General features: G+C 45.9%; 2 protein-coding genes and 1 pseudogene across 2 annotated transcripts in view; 1 reads left to right on the top strand and 2 right to left on the bottom strand.

Moving 5' to 3' along the window:
• Positions 1-8644, top strand: part of NANS (N-acetylneuraminate synthase) — a 32427-nt gene extending 23783 nt beyond the window's left edge. The window contains exons 3-6 of the mRNA XM_024126529.2: positions 2413-2512; positions 3325-3479; positions 6367-6633; positions 8414-8644. Of these exons, the coding sequence (XP_023982297.1) occupies positions 2413-2512; positions 3325-3479; positions 6367-6633; positions 8414-8623 (732 nt within the window). The 3' untranslated portion in view covers positions 8624-8644. The remainder of the gene's footprint in view (positions 1-2412; positions 2513-3324; positions 3480-6366; positions 6634-8413) is intronic.
• Positions 8645-8729: 85 nt separating this feature from the next.
• The window catches only part of LOC102973856 (40S ribosomal protein S3a-like), an 18209-nt pseudogene continuing 3998 nt past the window's right edge, over positions 8730-22940 (bottom strand).
• TRIM14 (tripartite motif containing 14) overlaps positions 13107-22940 on the bottom strand; it is a 23661-nt gene continuing 13827 nt past the window's right edge. Inside the window, 4 exon segments of the mRNA XM_028493777.2 lie at positions 13107-15827; positions 15829-16066; positions 19372-19440; positions 19443-19463. Of these exon segments, the coding sequence (XP_028349578.1) occupies positions 15539-15827; positions 15829-16066; positions 19372-19440; positions 19443-19463 (617 nt within the window). The 3' untranslated portion in view covers positions 13107-15538.

The following is a 22940-nucleotide window of genomic DNA, read 5'->3' as shown; positions in this document are numbered from 1 at the left end:
TCTCTTGTTGCGGAGCACGGGCTTTAGGTGCGTGGGCTACAGTAGTTGTGGCATGCGAGCTCAGTAGTTGTGGCTCGCGGGCTCTAGAGCGCAGGATCAGTAGTTGTGGCGCCTGGGCTTAGTTGCTCTGTGGCATGTGGGATCTTCCTGGACCAAGGATTGACAAAATGGCAGTTTTCTAAATGGCCACTAGATGGGGCTGGCTCCCCAGGAGGGCTGCAAAACGAGATGCACCTTTCTCCGGCAGGAATTTCCCCTTTTCCTCACTTGAAAATTGTAGAGCTCCATGCAGATTTTACAATCAGTGTAGGTAAGCTTTAAAAAAATTTTTTATTGGAGTGTAGTTGCTTTACAATATTGCGTTAGTTTATACTGTACAGCAAAGTGAATCAGCTGTACATATACACATATATCGCCTCTTTTGGATTTCCTTCCCATCTAGAGGTCTTGCTTTACAATATTGCGTTAGTTTATACTGTACAGCAAAGTGAATCAGCTGTACATATACACATATATCGCCTCTTTTTTGCATTTCCTTCTCATTTAGGTCACCACAGAGCTTTGAGTAGAGTTCCCTGGGCTATACAGTAGTGTAGGTAAGCTTTTGCAAAGTGTGTTTTCTGCATTTGGCCCCTCCTTGCCCCTGCGCGCTCTGCACCTCTCCTGAGTGGGCTCATCCATCTCTTTATGCCCTTGGGGACTTTTTCATCATGAGCCATGCTCTCACAAATAGAGCATTTTACAGACGAAAACTTAGCATAGCGTTTTCCCTCTTAAAATAGAAAACACTCTTCATCTGCCAGATAGAGTGAGAAGGGTGGGAACATTAGACTTTGTTCAAGAAATATATTAAAAACAAATGGCTTTCAGTTCCATCTTAGGGCTGGTTAACAGTATGAGAGATACGTACACAGGAGAGAGTGACATAGGAAACTGTGGAAGGGAAGAGAGATACGAGGAAGACATAAAGCAGGGGGGGGAAGGCAGTGGTGGCTTAGCATCTTGGAGGGGAGTGGCGCCTGGGCCATCCTGAGAGATGTCTCTTAGACTGAGGGGGTTGCCTTCTGCCTTTGAACTGTTCACTGGCTGGTTGGTCACTCTGTATGAATCACCAGCAGCTCTAACCCCTACATTATTAGAGGATTAACATATGAGGAAAGTGATTCTCTGAGTGAGACCAATGATTGGAGTAGCTCATCACCTGCTGGGAAGATGGAAGGAAGCTCAGGCAGTAGTGGGTTGATTTAAAGAACCTGCTAGCAGGATTACCTTCTCATATTGTTCCTTACCACCCCCGAGCCCTTTGGATTTTCATGCTGGTAACCTTGCTACTTGCTACTATGATTCACGGAGCAGTAACAGCATTGTTACCCAAGAACTTACAAGAAATGCAGACTCTCAGGCCCCACTCTAGACCAACAGAATCAGAATTTGCATTTCACTTGGGCAAGATCCATGGCAGGTTCGTGTGCCCGTAATAAATCGTGAGAAGCACTGACCTAGCTAATCAAGTCTTCCAAACTTACTTCTGAGACTCAGCCAGCATTTTAAGATAGATGGAACTTAGATACTGGGAAACGTTCCAAGACATTGATTCATCCTACTTCTGATATTCAACTTCAATTTTAAAAAAATAGTAATGAAAACAGTAATAGTAATGTAAAATTGTAATTTTACAGCAAATTGAGATTTTACTCTTAAAACTTGTGGTCCGCTGATTCCTTCAGCAAGCATTTGCTGACATTTGCCAATTTCCTGAGTGTTACTGATGAATCCCAGATAAGGATGGTGAAGGGCCCTAGAGAGGTAACCTCAAACAGTGATGTTGTGTCCAAAAAAGTGACTGAGGTTCGTTTTTTCTGTGGGCAGCATAGTTTGAGGTCTGAAAGGGCTTGGGTTTGATGGGCCCTGCCAGCTGTGGATCAGTGTGTCAGGGCTAGGCCATCAAATGCTCCATTTTTTTCTATTTTTGGCAAGGATTGAAATGGCCTCTTTTCCCAGCTGTTTGGTCCTGAGGAAATGATAAGGCCTTTGAGGGACTTTCATTTGCTCAGTGCCTGCTTTTCTGGGTCAAGATTAGGTCATGACCCTTTTTCGTTTGTTTACTGGGGCTCCAGGCCCCTGGGGAAGGAAGGTCTGGCCAGGGTTCCGATTCTTTTCTTCCAGTTTCTCGTAGCCAGTGTGTGACAGCACGCAATGCTTGTTGGACAAATGGATGGGTGGATATGAATGACGGAATGTTTGAATTTGAATGACATGACTGATAACAAATCTGTGTCTGCTTTCAAGTTGTTGAGAGAGTCCCTCTTGCTGGGTGAGAGGGGTTTTTCTCTTCGTATGTGGCTGCTCGCCTGTCTTGAGGACAGTGATTTGAACAGTCGTGAAAAGGAGCTCCCTCTTGGATTTTTGTAGATGGCAGTTGAATTTCTGCATGAACTGAATGTTCCATTTTTCAAAGTTGGATCTGGGGACACTAACAACTTCCCTTATCTGGAAAAGACAGCCAAAAAAGGTGAGTGTTTAATTTTTGTCATACACTCTGAGTCCAGACCTTCATGTTTTTACCCCGCTAGTAATAACCCACTAAAGGAGTCTCCTGAAGACAGATTTTCCAGTCAGCCTATACTCCTACTTTTTCATGTGCTGACTTGAAAGGAAAGAAATGAAAAATAAGACAGTTTTTTAAGGAATTTTTAAATTAAAATTATTTTTAATTTCTAAGAAAATATTTATATAAAATTAAGGATATGACAGTATGTGTAAAACTTCTTAGAGGAAGCTCTGACTTTGAGAAGTATTCTGTAGGTATAATATCCAACCTCCACTCATCACAGTTTGTAACGTGGTTTTACAACATGAGTGATCTCATTTGATCCTCATGACAATCCTGGGACTGAGGCAAGTCATATGATGATGATGCTTTCTACTTACTTCACCGACGAGGCATCTGAGACCACACAGCTAGGACACTGGCCGCCCCGGGCCTCACACTCTCGAGTCTGGGGCAGTGCTCACCCTACCACACTGTGCAACCTCTTAATCCAATGAGATGCTCATCTTTCTCTAAAGTGTGAAATTCCTCTTAATTGGGTTCACTTTGCCGAACAGTAATGTTATGGGGGTGAGGGGAGTCTACGTTTCCCGTGGTTGAGGACAGGAACCCACCAGGCTCACCTCTGTTCCCCCACTGTGGCTGGCACAGTGCTTAAGAGATGTTTGTGGGGTTCAGTAGAATGATGAAACCAACAGCAGGGCTGTGCTTACGGGAGAGTCAGAACCCCTAAAAAAGAAAGTGATGATGGTGTTGGTGTTGGGTTCCCTCAGGCCGCCCAATGGTCATCTCCAGTGGGATGCAGTCCATGGACACCATGAAGCAAGTCTATCAGATTGTGAAGCCCCTCAACCCCAACTTCTGCTTCCTCCAGTGCACCAGTGCGTACCCGCTCCACCCCGAGGACGTCAACCTGTGCGTCATCTCGGTGAGCCGGAGGGAGGGCCCTTGTCTGATTGGGCCGTTTGCTGTGGGGAAGATGCAGCCCAAATTCTAACCAGTCTTGACGTGCTTTGTAATTCGAACATCCTTTGATGATCTTGCTGTTGCAGAATCAAATTAGAATCAACTATGCAGTTAAGGAGTCAGATACATTCTAAAGATTACAAATTATGTTTTCTTAAAACCAACCTTAACTTCTCTCATTATAAAATTTAAGGGGGAGTCTTCATAATTGTCCATATACATTTTCTTTACCTGTGTGTATTGGCCATCAGCGGTCCCTCTTCTGTGAATCGCTGGCTTTCTTAGTGAGTTGTGGGTTTGTTTTTGTAAAATATACATATGATTTACCATCTTAACCATTTTTTGGTGTCCAGTTCAGTGGCATTAAGTACTTTCACATTGTTGTGCTACCATCGCCACCATCCATCTCCAGGACTTTTTCATCATCTCAGAGTCAAACTCTTTACTCATTAAACACTAACTGCCCATTTCCCCCTCCCCGAGCCCCTGGCAGCCATCATCATTCTATTTTGTCTCTATGAATTTGACTACTCTAGGTATCTCAAATAAATGGAATCATACAGTACTTGTCCTTCTGTGTGTCTGCTTTCACTTAGCATAATGTCTTCAGGGTTCATCCATCTCGTAGCATGTGTTAGCATTTCATTCCTTTTTAAGGCTGAATAATATTCAGTTGTATGTATGTACCACATTTTGTTTATCCAGTCATCCATTGATGGACATTTGGCATGGTTCCACATTTTGGCTATTGTCAATAATGCTGATATGAACATTGGTGTACAAATACACCGTTTTTCTCCATATTGACAAAATACCCATTTTGTTTGTCAATGGGGGAGGGGGAAATGGGCAGTTAGTGTTAATGAGTATAGAGTTTGACTCTGAGATGATGAAAAAGTCCTGGAGATGGATGGTGGTGATGGTAGCACAACAAAACCATTTTGGGATGGTTCCACCTTTTGGCTATTGTGAATAATGCAGATATGAACACTGGTGTAAAGAAATCCATTTTTCTTCATATTGAGTTGTAGGAGACCTTCTTGAAACTTCTAGCTTTTCCTGTTCTCTGTTATTTACCAGCTCTCTGATTCTGAGTATCCTTGAGGGTCAGAGTTGTTACAGTGACAGCCTTGAGAGCTTTCTCTCTCCCAGCATTTTGTCTGTTCCACTTCAGTCAGTTTACAGGTGACGAGGTCCAGTCCTTACTTGCCTGAGATCTCACAGCAGCCTGGTGGCAAAGCTGGAGTAGAATTCTTTGTCTCTTATTGTCTTGGGCCATCTCTATCAATTCCTCCTGGTAGCTCCCGAAACATAATTAATTAGAAATATATAGGTGTGTAATTATCGTACAAAAAACATAGTAAGAGTAATGGAATTCTAAATATATACACACACACAATCCTGATACTGGAATTAACCAGTTTTCCCTTTATATTTTTATTTCATTACCATATATGACATTCTGGGGCTTTTTCCCCCCATGATTATATAAGCTCTTATACATTTTTCTAAAGAGTCTTCATATTTAACTTAAAAAAAGAAATTTAAAAAAAAAAAAAAGGGCTTCCCTGGTGGCGCAGTGGTTGAGAGTCCGCCTGCCGATGCAGGGAACACGGGTTCGTGTCCTGGTCCGGGAAGATCCCACATGCCGCGGAGCGGCTGGGCCCGTGAGCCATGGCTGCCGAGCCTGCGCATCCGGAGCCTGTGCTCCGCAACGGGAGAGGCCACAACAGTGAGAGGCCCACATACCACAAACAAAACAAACAAACAAAAAAAAAACAAAAAAAAAACAAAAAAAAAAAACTTTTTTGAAATGACAATACTCTTTTTAACTAAAGTTTCTGTCCCTCCCAGTTCTGTAGTCTTTTCTCCATTTCTAGCTCATCTCTAAATCATGTTATTTTTAAAAAATTTAAACATGGTTTAAAAAGAAAACTCAGCCCTGAAATATGTAACGTACAAAGTGAACATCCTCTGTAATCCCATCCCACAGAGATTACCATAATTAACAATTTAGTGTGTCTGACGCCAAATATTTTCCTCAGTTTTCTTCCTTTGTGAAGTGTGGTCCCCATATCCCTTCCATCCCCACCTGAGGTATGCTCACATCCTCTCTCTTTAGAGCAGGGCACCATCAGAGTTAAATTGCCAGGCTGCCCCCCAGGCCCAGCCCACCCCTGTCACAGCAAGGTGAGTTCTCTGACCTAGCAACCTGCACTTCTTTGTCCATCACATACCCTTAAGCCTGGTTTTCAAGGCCTTTGCCACTCAGCCATCCTTATCTTCTATTAATTCCCATCTGGGTCTTTCTGCTGTACTTAAGCTTTCTGGTCACCCTCACTGACAAGGCTCACTCCACTTAGAATGTCTTTCGTCACATCCAGTGAATTATAGATAACCAATTAATTAATTATTTAGCATTCCCACCAAAGGATTGTTTTGAGATTGGGCTGTATGTATTATTGATGGTGATATTTGTGCATATAGCATACCTGCTTTCAGTAGCTCAGGCTAATTAAATGTGTCGGATGCTTTTTGAATGGGTTTAGGCATTCGGTTATAGTTCTGTTATTATTCTTCGTGGTTTGCGCAGTGTGAAACATTCTTCAGATGTGTTCCTGATAACAGCAGCCATTATTTTTGAGGATTTACAGTGTGCTGAGTGCCCTCCCCAAGTTCATAGCAGCTCCCACCAGGTACTGCTATCCCTGGGAAGGAGAGACTCACGAGAGCCTCGGAGGCTTCCTGGAGCTTACTGGGCCTCAAACTCAGATCTGCCTGACTCTGGAACGTATGCGGAAAGTACCACACTATTTAACTTTTTTTTCCTCCCTTTTTCTATTTTAAAGGAATATCAGAAGCTCTTTCCTGACATTCCCATAGGGTATTCTGGGCATGAAACAGGTATAGTGATATCTGTGGCCGCAGTGGCTCTGGGGGCCAAGGTCTTGGAGCGTCACATAACTTTGGACAAGACCTGGAAGGGGAGTGACCACTCAGCCTCGCTGGAGCCTGGGGAGCTGGCCGAGCTAGTGCGGTCCGTGCGCCTTGTGGAGAGGGCCCTGGGCTCCCCGACGAAGCAGCTGCTGCCCTGTGAGATGGCCTGCAACGAGAAGGTGGGTTCTTCTGTCCTGCCGGGCGCCACTATTGAGAGGGGCTACATGCGTTTACCCGAGAGGTAGTTGGTACCAGCCCTACCTGAGCCCAGGCCAGTGGAATGATGCAGGGATGTCGCTCAGAGCCTATGAGTTTTTTGGGGTTCATATTAGCAGTGGGAGGAACTGGTTATTTAAAGAACTTCAGCCGTTTCTCTGGTTCCCTGGCATCATATTACAGTTTTCCATTAAGTCTCTGAAGCCTCTGGCCCCAGCGCTCTAGACCCCGGGTAAAGGGGGGTGGTATCTGGGGCCTCGTGAGGCACGCAGGTAGGTCAAGTCTGGGGTCCCGTGGAGTAGGTAATCCTTAATGGACATCCAGGCAGAGGGGCCCCATGAGGCAGTGGGAGGAGGGCCTATGATATGTCAAGGCGTCCCTAAGCGTGGGAGGCATTGGATGGATGGGGGTGGGGCTTGTCACGGGGTTGGTGGGGGATGACGCAAACGTTCCCTCAGGAGCATTTGAGCTGTGCAGCGTTAACCTTCAGACAGAGGGGACGGGGAGGCCTGCGAACCCTGCCTGGCACACTGACTATCTGGGCTTCCCAGAAGCCATGGCCTATACCTGGCTCGGCCTCTGATTCTAGAGTCAGGAGTCCCGGGGCTGCCAGGGAAGCAGACACTCCTCAAGCACTGTGGGCTGTCTGGGCCGAAATAAAGATCTAACACCAGACCTGCTAGAGGAGTGCTGTCCTTTATCCCAGTGGGGCCTACTTGCTGCCCTCAAATTAAAGATGCATATACACCAGGAAATTAAAATAACAGTAAAAAGAAACAAACTACCTTATACAAGAAAAGGGGAGAGAATTGGCCCAGAAACTGGAATGAGAGTTATAGCGGTTGAGCACTTAATTTGGTTCTGAGCCTCCTGGCTCCCTGGGCAAACAGTGAGGTACCAGAGGATGCACAATCTGATAATCATCCGCCGACAGACCTTTTGTCCTGGCATAAATTCCAGATCTGATTCCTTGGCCCTTACCTGGAAGATGCAGAGTATTAGACTAGATACTTGGTTGAAAAGCATCTATGGACAAGACCTAGAAACACTGGTCATGAGCTTCAGGTCTCCTTCGTTCCCCTCACCTGCCCAGCCTATCTGCCTCTTCCTAAGAGGCCCCCTTCCATACTCAGCGTCTGTGCGCCCTCTGTACTGCTATTGTACTGAGCAAGGAGGACACAAGGTTTGTGTCCCTCGAGCAGTGGGCCAGGAGTCAGGAACCCCAGGTTCTCATCTTGGCTCCTCGCAACCTTGGCCAGCTTACCCGCCCTCCGTGGACCTCCGTTTCCCCATGTTTAAAATGTGATGCTGAACTGGACGATGACAAAAGCAATCATAATTTTTATTTACCGAGAGCAGTCTATGTTCCAGGTAGGTTACATACATTATTATCACGAATCCTTGTAGTCATCTGACAGGGTAGAGACACTGTTATTTCCCATTTTACAGAGAAACTCAGCCACAGCTTGTACCCAGCTGCCTGGGATTCGGATCTGGCTCTCTTTGGCTACATAACCTGAGTCCTTTATTATAAAGGCCCCTCCTCTGAGTCTCTGAGTCCACCCCACACTGGCCGAGTCCCTGCTGTGTGTGAGATACTATTCTAGGCACCGAAGGGGGAAAACAGAGTCCCTGCTATCCAGGTAACCTTGTGCGAGAAAACTGATCAGGGACCTTGGGGATAAAGCAACGTGCGCTATTTATTTCTGTGAGGCTGGCACTGAGTCTTAATTTTATCCACAGCTGGGCAAGTCTGTGGTGGCCAAAGTGAAAATTCCGGAAGGCACCATTCTAACACTGGACATGCTCACTGTAAAGGTGGGTGAGCCCAAAGGCTACCCCCCTGAAGACATCTTCAGTCTGGTGGGCAAGAAGGTCCTGGTCACTGTGGAAGAAGACGACACTATCATGGAAGAATCGGTAGAAAATCAGGGCAAAAAAATCAAGTCTTAAAATAAAGCGCCATTCTCTGAATCCTGGATTGCCTTGCTGGTGCCGTCAGGTGCATTTGGGTAAGGTAGGGCAGGAGTGGTGGTCTCCGGGGATTTGGCTTTCATCCACTCCCCACCCAGACAGCAGACATTTAGGGGCCAGGCCCTGGGTCAAGCCCATTGGAGGGATACAGAGAGCAAATATGGGCGGCCTCCGCCTCAGGTTGGCTGGCCCGGAAGGGGCGGTGGGCTCAGAAGCATCTCATCTCTGCCCAGTGGCAGTGAGGGTGCAGAGGAGTGAGTGCTGGCTGTATGGGCCCTCTCCTTTCAGCCTTCCTTCTTCCTGCCTGCACAACCAACCCTAATGACCCCAAATATCTCTTCCTTCCAGCTCTCTCTCCTTATCCCCTGCCTGCCCTGGGGTTGAGTCTAGTTAGCTGTATAGCCATCACTAGGCATTAGAGAAGGGGTTGGCCAAAGTGTTTTGCAGGCAGAGGATGCCAAAGCACTCATAGCTCTGAGCAAAGAGAGGGAAATGGCATTTATTCCTTCTTTAAACAAATATGAAGGACCTACTATGTGCCAGGCCCTGCTTTGGGGCCTGAGGATACAGCAGTGAATCCCTTCCTTATGGGACTTCCGTTCCCATAAGGGGACAGATGGGGACAGATGCTCCATAAGCCAGGAGCACAGTAAAGTAAACCACAGTACGTCAGAAGGTGACACGTGCAGTAGGGCGCGTGAGGGAGCCGGGGAGCGTGGGGCTTGGTGTATTTGCAGCTTGTCGTGACTTGAAAGTATGCTGGTGATGCTGAAATCAGCCCTTCCATGATCCGTCGTTAAATTACAAACCCAGCTAACAAAAGATCCTCACTGTTGGACTTCCGTGAACTGCAGCATGAACCTTTCACAGAGATTCCATATCATATTCCTCTTTGTTCTTTTGAACGAATACTGAGATTAATGATTATTTTCATATGTACTTTCAAATTCTTAATCGATGTTCATATTTATTTGACCTGGTTACTTTAATGCCTCTTGATTCAAAGTGTATCTTGGAGTCTCTTTTCGAATGCGTAAATTGCCCTTTGAAGTTTCTTTACTTGTGAGGATAGGGCCTCCCTCTCCTGTGGATCCCAAAACAGTTTCTGGAAGGAGACTCGCGTTTGTATGTGTGGGTGGGGTGGGGCGGGAATCCAGGGTCGTACTCACGAGAATCCATAAAATTGACGTGCTAGGAGCTGGAGTGTGACACATCCATTTCTGGCTGCTGTTTACTCCCTTTCACTTCTCCCTATAAACAGTCATGAGCTGACAATCAAAATTTCTGATTCCATAGCCTTTTTTTTTTCTACAAGAGCAGAGATGACATTAAATATCTGAGACTTCCTAACAAGAAGAGTAGTATGGTAGTAGACGGATGTGTTCCAGGGCCTGGGAAGAGGAGGTGGGTCTGAAAGGAAAGGAGGGTAGAGCCTAGCTGGGGCTCTGGCTGAGAATGTACGGCAGGCGGTTTCTAGCAGGGAACCCGTCAGTTGCTTCCAGGTCCTGTCAGACTGGAATGTGAGAAGGGCCCAGGCTGCTCTGTAGACCTCAGCTGGATTCCCCTCAGAGGGCAGAAGCCAGTGAGGCTCACACTTGGAAGAGCCACTGAGGGCACAGGGCCTAACTCTGCCTTTTGGGTAGAGGATTCTGTAATGTGTTGGAGAGAACTGTGAAGAAGGGCCATCGTCTAGAACCCACTTCCCATCAGGGCACACAGAGAGAATCACAGCCTGTGAATGACGTGTGTAGGTCAAGTATGGGGCTGCCTGCAGCCAGGAGCAGCTGGCCACCTCATGCTGTGCCAGGCCCTGAGGGCAGGAGGATGGATCTCTGGGCACAGCTCTGGCCTATTTGTACGTCCCTGAGCACCTGCCAGGAAGGAGGTCCAGTGCTGGGCCCACAGTGAGGCAGCAGACGGTCCCTGTCGGAGAATTCACAGCCTATTGGGTGCAGGTACCTCCACAAATAGTGCCCTGCATATGTGAATTGCTGAAATGTTTTCCAAGAGTCATGAGAGCTATGGGAGTGGGGATGGGAGAGGACGTGTTGGCCAGGGAAGCTCTCCTGGAGGAGGTGGCACTTTAGTTCAACCGTGCATGTTGAGAAGTGACTGAGGGAGGAATTGTGGGATCTGGGGCATGGGAAGTACCCTGTATGTCCAGGTGAAAGTTGGGCAGGGAATGGCCACATGGAGAGGAAGGAAGGGATTTGGAAGGTTGTCAGGAAGGAAGCAAGGGCTTAAAAGCCTGCTGACTTTGGACTGTGTTCAATAGGCAATGGAAAGCCATGGAAGGCTTCAGAGCAGGACACGGCGGACTCAACCTTGGCCCCTCCCCCCCTTATGCTTACCGTCCCACCTCGTATGCAGCTTGGCTTCTTGGGCAGCCTGTCCCCTCCTCATGGTATGGACTCCTGCCCACCATGCCCTGGCTGCGCTGGGCCACCTCTGTGTGCCCTCTGCTAGGCTGTGTCTCCACCAGGCTATCACTACTGTCCCCTTCTCCCTGGCAAAGAGGAACTGCAGAAACAGAAGATATCATGCAGTAGACAAGGAAGGGTCCCTGAAATCTCTAAAAATTAGTAAGTGACCACAAATGGCTTCAATGTTGATCAAAAGTTGCCCAGAGTTACATAATATTATCTTGGATAGGAACAGCTGGGAGGCAGGATTTGCTGTCACATAAGCAAGAAGTTCTAACATGAATTACTTTAAGAAATAATGAACTCCCCCCATTACTAGAGATATTCCATCAAGGACCAGCTGACTAGAGCAAGAAAGTTGTGGAGGGGGTGGGAAATGAGCAAGGCCCTGTCCAGGCCTGGGTGCCGTGTACTTAAAGCAACACAAACTCCCAATGAAGAACATGGTTAAAAGGGACGGTATTCATATTTTATTAAAACCACATCTGCAAGCAATTTGCTCTTATCAATAAGGAAATTTCTATAAATTCAAGTCTGAAAGAGAATAAGTGATCAGTACCGTTACAGACATGGACCCCAAGGAAGCCCAGTCCTGTGCTGAATATTCACGGAGGCTCCTGCTACTGCCAGATGGCAGCTAGGAGTATAGGCTGTCTCAGCACCGTCAGGCGCAACAGGAACTCCACTGGGGATGCTGATAGGTCCTGGCATGGTACAGTACTGTACAGTTTTTAAGGCAAGTTCATATCCTCTGGGCTCATTTGAGCCTCACAGCATTTGCAGGTAGGGTCATTAACCCCATTTTACAGATGACGCCCCAAAGGAGTACAGTGACTAGCTTGAGGTCACAATTGATTGTGGACCAAAACTGCAGTTTTCATCCTTTATAGTCCAGCTCTGACTCTGCTACATGAATCCCAAACTCTCAAATCTCCCTCTGGGTGTAAGACCTCATCTCAGAGCCCATGGAAGGTAATCCAAAGGTAGACTTAAGTCCCACAGAGTAACTGGGCAAAAGCAAAGCATCACAGGCCTAATAAGAGAGGGGCCATCTCCAAAGAAGATATACAGATTGCCAACAAACACATGAAAGAATGCTCAACATCATTAATCATTAGAGAACTGCAAATCAAAACTACAATGAGGTATCACCTCACACTGGTGAGAATGGCCATCATCAAAAAATCTAGAAACAATAAATGCTGGAGAGGGTGTGGAGAAAAGGGAACACTCTTGCACTGTTGGTGGGAATGCAAACTGATACAGCCACTATGGAGAGGCTGAGTAATATTCCATTGTATATATGTGCCACATCTTCTTTATCCATTCATCTGTTGATGGACACTTAGGTTGCTTCCATGTCCTGGCTATTGTAAATAGAGCTGCAATGAACATTTTGGTACATGACTCTTTTTGAATTATGGTTTTTGCAGGGTTTATGCCCAGTAGTGGGATTGCTGGGTCGTATGCAGCTCTATTTACAATAGCCAGGACATGGAAGCAACCTAAGTGTCCATTGACAGATGAATGGATAAAGAAGATGTGGCACATATATACAATGGAATATTACTCAGCCATAAAAAGAAACGAAATTGAGTTATTTGTAGTGAGGTGGATGGACCCAGAGTCTGTCATACAGAGTGAAGTAAGTCAGAAAGAGAAAAACAAATACCGTATGCTAACACATATATATGGAATCTAAGAAAAAAAAGAAAATGGTCATGAAGAACCTAGGGGTAATATGGGAATAGAGACACAGACCTACTAAAGAATGGACTTGAGGACATGGGGAGGGGGAAGGGTAAGCTGTGACAAAGTGAGAGAGTGGCATGGACATATATACACTACCAAACGTAAAATAGACAGCTAGTGGGAAGCAGCCGCATAGCACAGGGAGATCAGCTCGGTGCTTTGTGTCCACCTACAGGGATAGGGTAGGGAGGGTGGGAGGGAGATGCAAGAGGGAGGAGATATGGGGATATATGTATAAGTATAGCTGATTCACTTTGTTATGCAGCGGAAACTAGCACACCATTGGAACATACGTATATGTATAGCTGATTCACTTTGTTATAAAGCAGAAACTAACACACCATTGTAAAGCAATTATGCTCCAATAAAGATGTTAAAAAAAAAGAGAGAGAGAGAGGGAGAGAGAGGCCAGAGCGAGTAGGCACTGGCTAGAGACCGGCTGCGTTCACCTGAACATGGTGTATAAGTACAGACCCCAGTTCCACCATTAGCTGTGTGACCTTGGGCAAGTTACTCATTCTGTGTCTCAATTTTGCCATGTGTACAATTGGGATAACTTTCTTGTTCCTAGGGGTGATGTAAGGATCAAATAAGTTAATAGCTGTAAAGCACCAGAACAATGCCTGACAAAATAGCAAGTATTTTTACTTGGACCCTGCGGCCGTGGGTCTGGGAATAAATCTTGGTTTGCAGGGGTGAACAGAGATATGGGGTCAAGTTCGTGCATCTTCCTCTGTCAGGAACGCCCTCTGCCTGTCAGAATTCAGCTCTGGGCCATCCCCAGTAGAATTAATTTCCCTCTTCTCAGCATTCCTGGAGCATAGTGCTGAAGACATCTATCCAAGGTAGAGTTTTAAATGATTTGGTTAGGACTAAAGCCACTTTTGAGGTTCCTTCTGCCTTGTATTCTACTTACATTACATTGCCCCATATGAAAGTACCGTTTTTAGGTTAAAAAAAACTATTGGAAATCGGCAGTTTTATATGGTTCAAACCAATTAACGCACTGAGAGTCTGTTTAAACCCTGAGAGACATTCAGCTTTGCGTTTTCCTCACCCTACCACTGCCCTCCTGCCAAGCACCTAAGAAGATACTTTTACATAGTACCACTTCAAAACCATATAAGGAATTTGACAGACAGGATGCTGAACCTTCAGAACTGAGGCACAGACCCTGGAAAGAGGCCTTTCCCTCCCTACTAGAGGGGCTGATATCCCTAGGAGGCCCTGCTGATTTGGCCTTCTCTATTTCTGTCATTACCTTCTGGAAAGCAGGGGCTCTCTGGGTTTCCTTGGCAACATTTTGGATCTGAGGAGCATAGGGATGCCTGAGCTGCCCAAACCCCACTCATAGTTAGTTCCTCTCCTTTTGATTCCAAGACAGTTGGGAAAACTGCCTGTGGCTGCTTAGCAACAGTCACCTGCTGATTTCTTCCCAACATCCCCTAAGAAATGAATAAGCAGTAAAATCTTCCAGGTTGAAAGCTGGGCCTGTAGCACTGGGCCAGGGGGCAAGTGAGACACATGCCTGAGGGCTGGGAGGTGGCCGAGCCCTTAATCACCGTGGGTGACTTTAGGCAACTTTCTTTCAGGACCTTATTCTCCCCAAACGTACAATGGGGTCAGGCTGAGTGATCTGTGAGACCCTCCCAGCTCAGCTGTTCTGATTCAATAGCAGCCAGCTAGTGGTCATTCACTCGCTGCCTTGGAGGGAAGGGACGTTCTGAACTTTTCAGGGTGGGTAAGGTGTAGGATGTAGGACATGGCTGCCTTTAGGAATCTTCCAATCTAATTGGAAAGACAGGTCCCAGACTGGATCTGATACAGAGAGATTCTTGTAGCTTGGGGAGAGCTCCTGGGGGCAGTTAAGACTGGGGAAAACAGGCAAAAAGAAGAAGGGCCTTTCCTGTATAAATGTGTTTATATGGGAAATGGCAAGGGCAAGGGTATAGAGGTGGAACTATGCGACACACACACAGTTCTGATTGGAGGGTCTCTGAAAAGAGCAGTAGGAGCTAGATGAGGATATGTAGTTTGGGGCAGACTAGGAAAGCCTTGACTGCTAAGGTAAAGTGCTTCCCCCCCACCCCACATAGTCCTTGGGAACCTTCTGATAGTTCTAAGAGGTTAAGTGAGGTTTCACGCAGATCACTCTAGCTGTAGGGTGGAGGATGAGCATGGGAAAGGGTTCAGGCCAGGAGGTGTTAAGAAGCTCTTGCAGCTGCTCTTAAGGGAGTGACAAGGACAAGCTGAAGGACAGTGGAGAAGAGGAAGCAGATCCAAGGGACATTAAGTGACAGAAGAGTCTTAGCGATTCTTATTCATTCACATATTTACTGTGCGCCTACTATGTGCCAGGCGGTTCTGAGTGCTCTATGAGGGAGAATGTTCTGAGGCTGAGGATCATATATTCTGACATGGTGAGGATGCTTAGGGCTCACCTGTGGGTGTGTCCTTTCAGGAACCTGGACTAAAAGCAGTGTAGTATAAGGGCCCTGGTGGCGGTGGGGAGTTCCGATGAGAGAGCAGCAGCAGAGGACCTGTGTTTAGGGCCCGTTTGAAACTAGCCTACCTGGGAGAGGAACTGTTCAAAGCACAGGGCATGACTGGTAGGGGAGAGGATGGGAATGCTTACAGAGGCGGCAGGAGACCAGCCACGTCTGGATCGGGTGAGACCTAAGCCGCGGAGAACCTAGGGCAGCCACTCAGGTGTCGGCCCCTAGGGCAGTCGGGAGATGCTGATGGCCCCTTCCCAGAGCCGCAGGGCCGGGTAGAGCAGCTTCTGTAAGGCGGCACGGAAGGTGTGCAGGTGGGTCATGCCGCCCGTCACGTCGTAAAAGATGAAGACGCCGACCTCGTAGTCCAGGAAGACGCGGAGCCGGTCGGGGTCGTCGCGGGGCCGCAGACGGCTGCGCTGGCCATCGTGGAAGACCCAGTACTCGAGGTCATATAGTTCGAGGCACCAGGACTGGCGGTTGCAGCCCAAGCGGGCGGCGGCAGAGGCACCGCAGGGAGCTGTAGGCCGCGCCCACCCACCAGCCGACGCCCGCCTCCTGCACGTCCACTTCCCAGTAGTGGCGGCCGGCGTCGAAGCACTCGCGGCCCAGCACCTGCCACAGCGCGTCGAAATGCAGCGCGGGGTTGAGCCCCAGGCTGCCATGGTAGCCGCAACACACCTTCAGGTTGTCTGCCGAGAGGCGCAGGCGCGCGTGCAGCGTGTCTGGCTCCAGCGTGGGCATGCGCGCGCCTGCGGAGGGCGGGGACACCGGGCCACGGCCGATGGGCGGGGCCAGTGCCCCTGCCCCGCCCCGGGGAACCGACCCCGCTGGTACCCGCTGTCCCGCAAGTGTTCAGGGTAGAATACAGGGAAACACGGAAATCACGAGTGGGGCGGTGGCTGGGGAACACGGGCAGGAGAGAACATTTTAGTGAACACCCGTTGTACGGCTTGAATTTTGTACCATGAAATTTGTTGCCAATTTCTAAAAATTTAATAAAAAATAATCCTATCACTGTTAACACTTGGGTGTATATGCTTCCAATTTTTTTCTTTACTTGCCCCTTTATAGTTTTTTTCTTAACGTTGGTGTCATACTATACAGGCTCTTGGGTAATCTGCTTTTTAAATTTATTGATGTATTTATGAACATTTTACCACATCAAATAATATTCTAAGAGCATTTTAATGGCAACCTTAAGATTTTGATGTATCGATGAATTATAATTTAACCTATCCCCGCCCCCCGCCTTAAAAAATACGCTTTTTAAAAAGGTTTTGGAAACACTAATGTGAATACATCTTTATGTATCTGATTATTTATTTAGGATATATTCCTAGAAGAAGAATTGCTCGCTCAATGGGGATGATTGTGATTTTAAGGCCTTTGGTAAATATTGCCAAACTGTCCTCCAGAAAGGTGGTGGTGATTTAAACTCCCAATAACAGTTCTTGTTGCATTATACACATCTGTAGACATGAAGTTAGAGAAAAGTCTAGGTCTTAGGGCATGTGGATGTTTAGCTTTAGTAGATACTGCCGGATAGTTTTCTCGGTAATATTTTGGAGTTTTCTGTAGAGAGGCTTTGTACGTCTTTTGTTAGATTTATTCCTAGCTTTTTAAAAGTGTTACTGAAAATAATGTTTTTGTTTTTGTTGTTCCACATCAAATAATATTCTCTTATAAGAGCATTTTAATGGCAACCTTAAGATTTTGATGTATCGATGAATTATAATTTAACCTATCCCCGCCCCCCGCCTTAAAAAATACGCTTTTTAAAAAGGTTTTGGAAACACTAATGTGAATACATCTTTATGTATCTGATTATTTATTTAGGATATATTCCTAGAAGAAGAATTGCTCGCTCAATGGGGATGATTGTGATTTTAAGGCCTTTGGTAAATATTGCCAAACTGTCCTCCAGAAAGGTGGTGGTGATTTAAACTCCCAATAACAGTTCTTGTTGCATTATACACATCTGTAGACATGAAGTTAGAGAAAAGTCTAGGTCTTAGGGCATGTGGATGTTTAGCTTTAGTAGATACTGCCGGATAGTTTTCTCGGTAATATTTTGGAGTTTTCTGTAGAGAGGCTTTGTACGTCTTTTGTTAGATTTATTCCTAGCTTTTTAAAAGTGTTACTGAAAATAATGTTTTTGTTTTTGTTGTTTTTTTTTTTGAAAATAATGTTTTAAAAATTTCATTTTCGAATTGTTTATTGCCAATACATAGAAATACAATTGATTTTTGTATGCTGACATTACATCAAGCAGCTGTTCTAAATTCATTTGGTAACTAATTTATTTATAGATTATTTTGGATTTTCTGTAAATAATCATGTCATCTTTGAATAATGATCTTTTTTCCCTTTTCCCATCCTTATAGCTTACTTTTTTTTTTTTTTGCCTCAAGGCACTCTCTAGGACATCTAGAACAATGTTGCATAGAAGTGTTTATACTGGGCATCCTTTTCTCCCACTCCTGGGTAAATACCCAACAGAAATGCATATATAGGTGCATCAAAAGACAGGTACAGGGATATTCAAAGCAACATTATTCACTATAGGCAAAAGCTAAACAATCCAAAATGTCCATCAATAATATTAAGTGTGCTACATTCATACAATGGAATACTACACTACAGTGAAAATCAACAAACTACTGCTACACACAATCATATGGGTAAATCTCACAAATGTCATGTTGTTCTGTCGAAGCAAGACACAAAAGAGTAGTCTGAGTGATCTCATTATATAAAGGTCAAAGACAGGCAAAAGTAATCTTTACTGTTAGAAGTCAGGAGAGTAGTTACCCTTCGGGATAGTGAACTGGCATGAGGAAGGATTCTGGGGAGCTAGAAGTTTCCATTTCATGGTCTGAAGGAAGTTATTGAATGTGTTTACTTTTAAAAAAATCATTGAGCTACAGCCCTTTGATTTGTGCACTTTTCTTATGTATTTTATATTTGTTAAAGTTTAGTTTAAAAAAATTCATGCCTAGTAATTCCATTTTGAGAAATTACTCCTAAAAAAAAATACAAAAATGAACTAAGGTGTATTCAGTCACTTATTCATTAATTCAACAAAGAGGTACAAGAATGGATGTTTACTGCAGCACTGTTTATAGAAATGAAAATGTAAAGCAGCCTGAATGTCCAATAATATGATATGAGATTGATTTAAACATGGCATATTCAATGGAATACCATGTATCCTTTAAAAATAACCATAATATCTGTGTTTATTAAAATAGAAAATTGTTCAATCTATACTATTAAATTTTTAAAATTACAAAAGGCAATTCCCTGGCGGTCCAGTGGTTAGGACTCCGCACTTCCACTGCTGGGGGCCAGGGTTCAATCCCTGATTGGGGAATTAAGATCCTGCAAGCCTCGTGGTGGAGCCACAAATAAATAAATAAATAAAATTATAAAAGAATATCTGTAATATGATCCCATTTTTAAAAATCTGTAGACATATATACTTTTTAAATGTCTGAAAGAATATATGACAAAAATTAACATCATTTAACTCTGGGGCAGGCAATTGTTTTCTTTCAGTATATGTAATTTCTAATTCTCTACAAGAAGCACACATTACCTGTATAATTTTTTAAGGGAACAAAGATGTTCATAATATACCAGTAAATGAAAACACAGATTACAAAACAGGATGTAGAGTATGACACCATGTTTGTAAAAAATATATATATTAAATATTTATCACAGTATGTATATAGATATGCCAAAGAAAGTTAAAAGGGAAAATAATAGTAGTTATCTACTACTACATGTCTGCTTGGGTATGTGAGCAGAAAAATTTCTGAAGCTCTTCAGTGATTTATGAGTGATCTTCTTTTAAAAAACTTCTGTTTTCTAATTTTTCTACAGTGAACGTGTATTATTTCTATGGTTTTTAAAAAACTGATAATAAGCGTTAAGAAAACTCAAGTTGGGTTTCTTAGGGAAAAAGAGGGGGCCCTCTACTTCAGTGACTCTCCCTCCCACCAGTACACCCCGCGCCCTCTTCACTCTCTCCCTGCTCCTGGGGTCTTACATTTTAAGAAGAGTGATCGCTCTGGTGAGGGGCTTATTTTCAACAGGGAACCCGGCTGGACGCCAGAGAAGCCTGGAGCTGGCAGTTCACGTCTGTAATGAATTGTGAGAAATGAGTGCCAGATATTCATGCAAGCAGCACAAATTACAAAACATACTAAAAATATTACAGAACTGGAGATTCGCATAATCTCTCCCCAAGAATTGCATGCAAATTTAAGTAGGAAATGCAAATTCACAGTAACAGGAAAACTTCAGGACAAGGCTCAGATCTATACGGAAACACACTTTCTAGGATCCGAAGCAAACTGAGCAATGACAGGCCAGTGTGAGTGAGGCCTGGACGTGGGGAGGAGACAGCAGGCTCCAGGACCATCCTGAGAGTCAACCATGTATTCAGCAGTCAAGGAAGGGGGCAATTTCATGGCAGACATGCAAATTCTAGGATCAAGATAGAAAACAAGAAATCAAAGCTGAACCCTTAGAAGGGTCGTGTTCAGGCCTCATCCAGGTAAGAGTTCAGGGGAAACCCAAGTCATGGTCCCTGTCTCCAACAGCTCAGTCAGGTAAATGAGGTGATAAATGGGCTTGCTTGAGCTATGCCGCTCAAGGCAGAGAGTGCTCTAGATCGAAGAGGAGACGTGAAAGGGCTCCAGGGCCTGGAGGGGTCAGCGAAGGCTTCATGGAGGAGGAAGCACCTCAGCTGGCCCTTAAAGGATGGGGAAGATTTGAACACCCAGAAAAAGGATGGGAGGCTTTCCCAAGGATACAGCAGGAGCAAAGACATTAAGGACAGGTGCTAGGGACAGGTGCTAGGAGCGTCATGTAAAAAGTGAGGAGCCATGGAAGGTGTTTGAAGGAGCGTAGACATGAGCAGAAGAATCTCCAGAGCTCTCTCTGGTGGGGAGTGGATGGGGCAGGGTGAGTGTGGAGGCAGAGGCCCTGTTGGTAGGCTCAGGCCTGACCTGGGGCAGCAGGGATGGAAAAGGGGCTGGGTTCAGGATATACTGCAGTGGTACAAGTACCAAGGCTTAACTCTAATGGGAGTGGAGAATGAAGAGTAGATTGGAGTCAAGAAGCAGAGGATTGGGGGTTGAGGCATAGAAGATGCCAGATTCCATTTCAGCCTGTTGAGCCGGCAATATCTGTGGAACTCACAGGTAGGGAGGTGAGGTGGGACACTGGAAGGGCAGTGGTGCTGCAAGACCCCCATCTCCCTGTGGCCTTCCTGGGAGTCAGTACCTCTCAGTATTATCTGTGATAGTAAGAATGATGGCCTTATCTGGTGGTAGATGAGTGTTGATGGCCTGGGAGGAAGCAGACTCCATGGGATCAGAACACAGACCTTGGGACCAGAGTCTGTTTGAATTCTGCCTCTACCCCTACCAGCTGTGTGACCTAGGGCAGGTCAGTTAACCTCTCTGACCCTCGGCTTCCTCATCCGTAAAATGGGGGATAATGAAGATGTTCACCACACGGGGTAATGCTGATTGTTGCATATTTTAGCAAAACCAACACAGAACACATGAAGCAAATAACCATTGGTAATCTTGACATCAACATGAGCTTCAATCATGGTCTGCCATTTTTTGATCATGGAGCACATTTTGTCATGGATAAGATCCATGCCACGAAAGTTAGGCAGTTCTTGCCCTGAATATCTTCAGGAATTAGCTTTAATTCTCTAAATGCAGCTTCATCATTCTGCAGGTCAGCAAGGCTCACTTCCAAAAGTTAACCCTTGAGGCGATCAAATGCAATTTTGGTTCCTAGAGTTCTCATGACTAGGGTTTTTCCAATATTTCTTATATGGAACATAGCTGGTGCTTTCACATCGTACCAACCTTCCTTAGAAAACAGATCAACCATTTCCTTCTTGGCTCCCTTTTAACTGCCTTTCGTCAGGCATTTGCTCTTGCAAACCACCATGGTGCTGCTCAGAGAGCCAAAAGGGCCATTCCCTCCAAGTCTAAATGCTCTTTTCCATCTCAGAATATGACAACTTCCTTCTGGTTGTTCCGGTCAAAATCTGTGGAGTCTCCTTGGTATCTCTTTCTCTCTTCTTCCCTTCCTGTGCCCACATCTACTCCTGTTGACTCCCCCCACCTGCCCTTTGCTGTTCCTTCAACATGCCAAACTTACTCTTACCTTGTGCCTCGGGACCTTTGCACTTGCTTTTCCCTCTGCCTAGAAGACATTTCCCCCAGATATAACAGCAGCAGCAACAATAACAGCTAAACGCTCACATGGTGCTTATTATGCCTGAGCGCCATTCTGAGCACTTTACATGTAAGAACTCATTTAATCCTTACAACAACTCTATGAGACAGGAATATATTATCATCTCCATTTTATGGATATGGAAACAGAGGCATAGAAAAGTTAGGTGCCCTGCTCAAGATGGCAGGGTTAGGAAGTGGTGGGCCTGGGATTGGAACCCGGGCAGTCTGGCTCCAGAGTCCATGAATGTGACAACAATGATCTCCAGCCCATCCTTCAGGTCAGTTCACACATCCCCTTCTCAAAGAGGCCTTTCCCACTTACCATAGAAAATAGCTCTTCCTCCTGGTCACCCTCCATTCTCCTTACTCAGCTTTATTTTCTTTTTTCAAAGCACTTCAATTTTCTTTTTTTAATAAATTTATTTATTTATTTATTTGGCTGCGTTGGGTCTTCGTTGCTGCGTGCGGGCTTTTCTCTAGTTGCGGCGAGTGTCGTTGCAGTGCGTGGGTTTCTCAGTGCGGTGGCTTCTCTTGTTGTGGAGCACGGGCTGTAGGCACGTGGGCTTCAGTAGTTGTGGCTCGCGGGCTCTAGAGCGCAGGCTCAGTAGTTGTGGTGCATGGGCTTAGTTGCTCCGCGGCATGTAGGATCTTCCCGGACCAGGGCTCGAACCCGTGTCCCCTGCATTGGCAGGCAGATTCTTAACCACTGTGCCACCAGGGACGTCCCTCAAAGCACTTCTTATTGCTGACATATATTCATTTGTTGTCCATCTTCCCCTTAAAAGACTGAGCACCACAAAGGCAGGAGCTTTGCTTTGTACCCCACTGTGCCCAGCACATAACAGGGGCTCAGTAAACGGTCTGAATGAATCCTAAAAGCAGAGATGAATGAATGGATATTTCTGAGCACCTGCTTTGTGTCAGGCCCTGCAGTGACCTCAGAGCTGGACCCAAAGTGGTTCTTGCCTTCCAGGCCTTTAAGAGAGGAAGGGAGGGGTCCATGTCTCCAGCTGACAAACACCCCCAGGCAGAAGATGGAGCAGGCCCAGGGCAGAGTGGGGGGAAGGCCGGGAGAGCGAGCGAGCCTCGGGTTTCTTGGAAAGGCTTCCCAGGTGAGCACAGCTGTGGGTCCTGACCAGGCAGAGGAAGAGGAGGGGGAGTTGGCCCTTCCAGCTGGGAGCCCAGCGCAGGCAAAGCTGAGGTGTGGCAGAACCTCGGGAGCAACTGAGGGGCGGGAGCAGAGCAGCGCAGCTGCGAGAAGCAGGACCCGGTCTCCGAATGGGTAGGAGGTGAGGTTGGAAGGGAGGGTTGGGCCCAGGCCCAGGAGACCTTGACCACCCAGCCTAGG

This window comes from Physeter macrocephalus, chromosome 9 (genome assembly GCF_002837175.3).
Source record: "Physeter macrocephalus isolate SW-GA chromosome 9, ASM283717v5, whole genome shotgun sequence".
NCBI lineage: Eukaryota > Metazoa > Chordata > Mammalia > Artiodactyla > Physeteridae > Physeter > Physeter macrocephalus.
The sequence above is the reverse complement of the archived record's forward strand: the minus strand, read 5'-3'. Positions and strand labels throughout refer to the sequence as shown.